General features: G+C 51.5%; 1 protein-coding gene across 1 annotated transcript in view; it reads right to left on the bottom strand.

The window, feature by feature from the left end:
• Window positions 1-3,816: 3,816 nt before the first annotated feature.
• TRIM14 (tripartite motif containing 14) overlaps window positions 3,817-6,385 on the bottom strand; it is a gene marked incomplete at its 5' end in the record, with an annotated part of 26,304 nt that continues 23,735 nt past the window's right edge. The window contains one exon of the mRNA XM_029919650.1: window positions 3,817-6,211. Within this exon, the coding sequence (XP_029775510.1) occupies window positions 5,676-6,211 (536 nt within the window). The remainder of the gene's footprint in view (window positions 6,212-6,385) is intronic.

The following is a 6,385-nucleotide window of genomic DNA, read 5'->3' as shown; positions in this document are numbered from 1 at the left end:
CACAAGGCCGTCTTCTTTAAGCCTTCTTTCATCCTGCCTGTAAAGCCAGCCCACCTGACCCCAGACCTCCCTTCCTTCCTGACCTCCAGCTGTCTCTTCACCATTGCCCTTATTCTCTCCCCGCCCTGGGCCTCTGTATCCAGTGAGCTGGATAGTGATCGGTGGGCATCAGAGAAGGGGTTGGTCAAGCATCATGCGGGCAGAGAAATGTTAAAAGCCTGCATATCTCTGTAAGCGAAGAGAGGGAAATGACATCCATTCCTCTTGACAATACGGAGGTTCTGCTCCATGCCAGGCTCTGCTTTAGGTTCTGGGATTCAGCGGTGAACAGCCCACATTTCGTCATGGACCTTCCCTCAGATGGGGACAGATGCACAGCAAACCATAAGGATAGTAAGTAAATCACAGTAAGTTGGGAGGTGGTATGTGCAGGGGGGGCTGGGGGGGGGGGAGTAGGGCTGGGTCAGGGAGATGGGGGTGTGTGGGGCTTGGTGTGTTTGTAGCTTGTGATTTTTTAATACAGAGATAATGCTGAAATCTGCCCTTCTGTAATCCATAATGAAACCCAGCTAACAAAGATTCTCACTACTTCACTGAGCAACCGCACAAACCTTTCACAGGAAGTCCACATCGGACTCATTTTGAATGAGTACTGAGATGAACAATTCTTTTCAAGTGTATTTCCAGATTCCTAATCTTTGTTCCTATTTCTTTGACCTTGTTCACTATCACTTCTTGTTTCAGAGTCTAATATCCTTGAGTCTTTTTCCAAATGCATATATAATTAGCCTTCTGAAGTTTCTTTAGAGTACAGGCCCTCTTCTGTGAATCCCAAAGCAGTTTCTGGAAAGACACTGATGTTTTTAAGTGTGGGTGGGGTGGGGAGGGAATCCTGGGTTGTACTCCTGTGTAAAAGAGAATGCATCAAATTGATGTGCTGAGAATTGAAGTGTGATAGTATCAATTTCTGGCTGGTGTTTACTTCCTTTCATTTCTCCCTATAAGCAGGTCTTGAGTAGGTCATCAACCTACATCATTTCTGATTCCATTGCCTTTTTCTCTACAACAGCAGAGAAGGTGACATGTAAGCCAATATCTGAGACTTCCTAGCAAGAAGAGACATAGTTTGGTAGTAGAGGGATGTCCCAGGGCCTGGAAACAGGATGTGGGTCTGGAAGGGACGGATGGATGGGCCTGATAGGGGCTCTAGCTGAGAATGTGGAACACCTAGTTTCCAACAGGGGTCCAGGCAGTTGCCTCTAGGTCCTGGGTCCAGGCAGCTCTGTGTCAGCTGGGTTTCCCTCAGAGCAGGAATCAGTGAGGCTCAGACTTGGAAGAGCCACTGAGGTCCTAAGTCTTAACTAAGTCTTAACTCTTGCCTTTTGTGTAGAGGACTGTATCAGGTGTTGGAGTTGTGGAGTTGCCTCCTGTTGGGGCATGTAGAGAAGATAATCCCGTGTGTGTGGCATGGGTGGGTGGACTCTGCGTGCCCACAGCCAGGCGCAGCTGGCCACGTTGTGCTGCACTCAGCTGCCCCGCGGGCAGAAGGACTGACATCCCAGCACACCTCCAGTCCGTTCTGGTTGGGGAGCTCAGGTCTAGAAGGCATCCCTGACCACCTGCCAGGTGGGAGATGCAGTGCTGGGTCCACAGTGAGGTGGCAGACAGGCACTGTTGGAGAGTTCACGGCCCGTTGGATGCAGACACCTCTACAAACAGCACTTTATGTGAGTGAATTACTGAGACATTTTTCTAAAGGTCATGGGAGCTGTGGACGGGAATCCATGTGGATGGGACTAGAGATGGGAGAGGAGGCATGGCCAGGGAAGGCCTCCTGGTGGCACTTTGGTTCAGCTTCGTAGGTTGAGGTGACCGAGGGAGGAATCTTGGGATTTGAGGCGTAGGCTTGGGAAGTGCCAGAGTGTCTGAGGACTAGCAGCTGGTGGTTTGGCAGGGAGTGGCCCCACGGGGAGGAACGGTTTGGAGGAAGGTGGTCAGAAAGGAAACAAGGGCCTAAGAGCCTGTAGAGGTTAGACTTTGTTCTATAGGCAGAGGGGAACCATGGAAGGCTTCCGAGCAGGGCACGATGGACTCAGACCTGGTGCCCAACTTTCATGCTTACCCCTACCCCCACCTCACACGCCGCTTGGCTTCTTGGGCAGGCTGTCCCCTCAGAGTACAGACTCCTGTCCACCAGGGCCCGCTGTGTGTCCTCTGCTCGGCTGACATCACAGTCCCTGCTCCCTGACAAAGTGGAATTGCAAAAACAGAAGAGATGCAATAGGCAAGGAAGGATCCCTGAAATGTCTAAAAATTAGTGACCACAGAAGGTGTCAATGTATCAAAAAGATGCCAAAAGCGACAGGTCTTGTCTTGGCTAGGAAGAGCTAAGAGGTGGGACTGGTGTGTGCATAGGCAAGAACTCAGTGAGTTCTTCAGAAGTAGTGAACCCCCATCCCCGGCCCTATTCAGCCTGGGGCCAGCGGAGCTGACTGCCCCAGGAAAGTTGTGGAGGGCATGTGAGGTGAGTGAGGCCCTGTCCGGGCCTAGGTGCTATTACTGGAGGCGGCACAAACTCCCCATGAAGAACGTGGTTAAAAGGTACAGTGTTCATCTTTATTAAAACAAATTATATACTAGAAAATTAATGTCATTTAAAAATACCTGCAGTTTGCCACAGTAAGAAATTTCTGATGGGGCGCCTGGGCGGCCCAGTCGGTTAAGCATGCGACTTCAGCTCAGGTCATGATCTTGCGGTTTGAGCTCCGTATAGGCTCTGTGCTGACAGCTCAGAGCCTGAAGCCTGCTTCAGATTCTGTGTCTCCCTCTGTCTGCCCCTCCCTGCCCACCCCTCTGTTTTTCTTTCTCTCGAAAGTAAACAAACATTAAAAAATATATTTTTAAAAAATTTCTGCAAGTTCATATCTGAAAGAGAATTAGGTTAGTGACTCTATAGTCATGGACTCCAAGGAGTTTTAGTCCTGTATGGGGACTATTCAAGGAGGTTCCTGCTACTGCCGCATGGCTGCTGGGACTGTCCACTGTCCCAGCATTGTACCAGGCACAAAAGGATTCCGCACGGTACAGCACTGTATAGTTTTAAAAGCAAGTTCAAAACTGTTGGCTCATTTGAGCCTCCCAGCATTAGGCAGGGTCATCACTCCCATTTTACAAATGACTCAGAGGTAAAACGACTAGCCTAAGGTCACTGGATTGCGTACCGAAACTGCAGTTTTCTGGCTAGCACAAGTCTTGATACAGAGTAGGTGTTTGATAAGAATCAGTTTTTGTCCTTTATAATCCAGCTCTGTCTCTGCTACATAAATTCCAAAGTCTCAAGTTCCTCTCTGGGTGCAGGACCTCATCTCAGCCCAAGGAAAGTAATCCAAAGGCAGACTCATCCCACAGAGTAACCAGGTCACAGGGAAAACAGGAGCAGGAGCGAGCAGGCATCGGCCAGAGACCAGCTGTGCTCACCACAACAGGATGGCCTGGTGGACATGAGACAGACCCCAACTCTGCCACTGGCTTTGTGACCTTGGGCAAGTTACTCTTTGTCTCAATTCTGCCATGTGTAGAACTGGGGTAACCTTCCACCTCCTTGGGAAGGATCAGATGAGTTAATAGTTGTAAAGCATTCAAACAGTGCCTGACAAAATAGCAGGTGCCGTTAGTCCTTGGCCATGGCTGCCAGGGGTCTGGGAATGTCTTTGCAGGGATGGACAGAGATACAGGGTCCAGTGTATCCCTCTCCTTCTGTCAGGAATGCCCTGTCACAATTCAGACCTGGGTCACCCCCAATAGAAATAATTCTCCTTTTTTTTTCAGGATTCCTGGAGCAGTGTGTTTAGACACTGTGCGCTCTATCCGGCTCGGGTTTTAAGTGATTTGGTTAGAACCCAGGGCACTCTTAAGGTTCCTTCTGCCTTGTATTCTACTTGTATTTCATTGCCCTATATGAAACTGGCATTTTTAGGTCAGAAACTGTTAGAAATTGTCAGTTTTATGTGGTTCAAAATAATTAATGCCCTGAAACCATAAGTGGTTTTCAGCTTTGCACTTTCTTCCCCCTACCACTGTCCTCTTGCCCAGCACCTAAGACAACACAGGATGGTTTCAAAACCATCTAGGGAATTTGACAAATAACGATGCTAAATCTTCAGAAAGGCATCAAGAAAGATGCCTTTGCCTTCCCGTTAGTGAAGCTGACCTGTGAGGTCCTGCTTTTCTGACCTTATCTATTTCTGTCACTTCTCTTTTGGAAGGTGGGGTTCTCTGGGTTTCCTTGGCAACACCTGGAATGAGAGATCTGAGGAGCATGGGGATGTCTGGGCTGCCCAAACCTTACTTTGAGCTTTTCTTCTTTTGGTTCCAAGACAGTTGGGAGAACTGCCCGTGGTTGGCTAAGCTGCTGATTTTCTTCCCAACATCCCCTGAGGAATGAATAAGCAGTGAAATCTCCCAGATTGAAAGCTGGGCCTGAAGAGCTGGGACAGGGGCCAAGTAAGAAAGACACTTGCCTTGGGGCTGGAGTGGGGGGTGGGGGTGGCCCAGCCTTTAACTTTAATCACCGTGGGTGACTTTAAGCAACTTTCTTACAGGACCTTAGTCTCCCCACATATACAGTGAGGCCAGGCTGGGTGATTCATGTGGACTTCTCAGCTCAGCGGTTCTTTGAGTCCATGATAGCTGCTGTTTGTCATTCACTGCCTGGGAGGAAAGGGACACTCTGAACTTTTCAGGTGGAGAGGGCATAGGACACACACAGCTGTCCTTGGAAAACATCCAATCTCATTGGTAAGCAAGGTTCTGACTCACGGTTCTGATATAATAAGAGAGATTCCTGTGGCTTGGGGAGTCTTCCCCAGGGCACTTAAGCCAGGAGAAGGCTGACAAGGCAAAGGAAGATGAAAGGGCTTTTCTGCATAAATGACTGTATAGGGCCAGTAGCACAGGGCAAAGGTGCCAACAGCTTGGGTCTCTGAAAAGAGCAGTAGAAGCCAGATGAGGCATAAGGAGTTTTGGGCAGACTAGAAAAGCCTTGAATGCTAAGGTTCAGTGCCTGCTTTTCTTTTCCCTGGAGTCCTTGGGAACCTCCTGGTAGTTCTAAGGTTAAGTGAAGTTTTAGGCACATCACTCTGGCTGTACAGTGGAGGATGAGGTTGGGAGAGGGTTCAGGCCATGAAGTGCTAAGATGCTCTTGCAGCTGCTCTGAAAGGAAGGGACGTGGACATGCTGAAGTAGATTGGAGAGAAGGCAGATCAGAGGGACATTAAGGGGAAAAAAAGTAAGAGCTGGATGACTCTCACTCATTTGTGTGCCTACTAAGTGCCAGGTATTGCTGACTGCTGCATGAGGGAGAGGTCTGAGGCTGAAGATAATGTATGGTGCCATGGTCAGGATGCTTAGGGCTCATGTGTGGGTGGCATCTGGACTAAAAGTTGTGTATTCTCAGTGCCCTGGTAGTAGTGGGGAGAGCTGATGAGAGGGCCCCGGCAGAGGATCTGTGTTGAGGGCATGTTTGAAACTAGCCTAGGAGAGGAGACTGTCAAAGCACCCATGCATGTCTGCTGGGGGAGAAGACGGGTGCTTAGGGATTAGACAGGCCAGCCACATCAGGGTCAGGTGACACCAGAGCAGCGGAAGGCCTAGGCAGTCACTCCGGGTCTCAGCCCCTAGGGCAGCCGGGAGATGCTGATGGCCCCTTCCCAGAGTCTCAGGGCTGGGTAGAGCGGCTCCTGGAAAGCGGTGCGAAAGGTGTGCAGGTGGCTCATGCCACCAGACACGTCGTAGAAGGCTAGGACGCCGGCCTCGTAATCCAGGAAGACACCTAGACGGTCGGGGTCGTCGCGGGGCCGCAGGCGGCTGCGCTGGCCGTTGTGGAAGGCCCAGTACTCAAGGTCGTAGCGCTTGAGACACCAGGACTGACGGTTGCAGCCGAGACGGGCAGCCGCCGAGGCCCCGCTGCGCCGCAGGGAAGGGTAGGCTACGCCCACCCACCAGCCAATGCCCGCCTCCTGCAAGTCCACTTCCCAGTAGTGGCGCCCGGCAGCGAAGCAGTCGCGACTCAGCACCTGCCACAGCTTGTCAAAGCGCAGTGCGGGCGTGGGTCCCAGGCGACCCAGCAGGCCACAGCGCACCGTCAGGCGGTCAGCGGACAGGCGCAGGCGTGCATGCATAGTGTCCGGCTCCAGCGTGGGCGTGCACGCGTCTGCGGAGGGCGAGGACACCAGGCCACACGTGGTGGGTGGGACGGGACAGCGCGGCGCCCCGCCCCCGGGAGTCCCCCACCGCCCAGAGATGGGGAATCGCCAAAAGGTAAATGAAAAAACCACTCTTTTCACCCTGATTGCCTCTTGGGGGCGGGGGGGGGGGGGGGGGGGGG

This window comes from Suricata suricatta, chromosome 13, assembly GCF_006229205.1.
Source record: "Suricata suricatta isolate VVHF042 chromosome 13, meerkat_22Aug2017_6uvM2_HiC, whole genome shotgun sequence".
Lineage (NCBI taxonomy): Eukaryota > Metazoa > Chordata > Mammalia > Carnivora > Herpestidae > Suricata > Suricata suricatta.
This window is presented reverse-complemented; position numbering and strand designations above follow the sequence as displayed.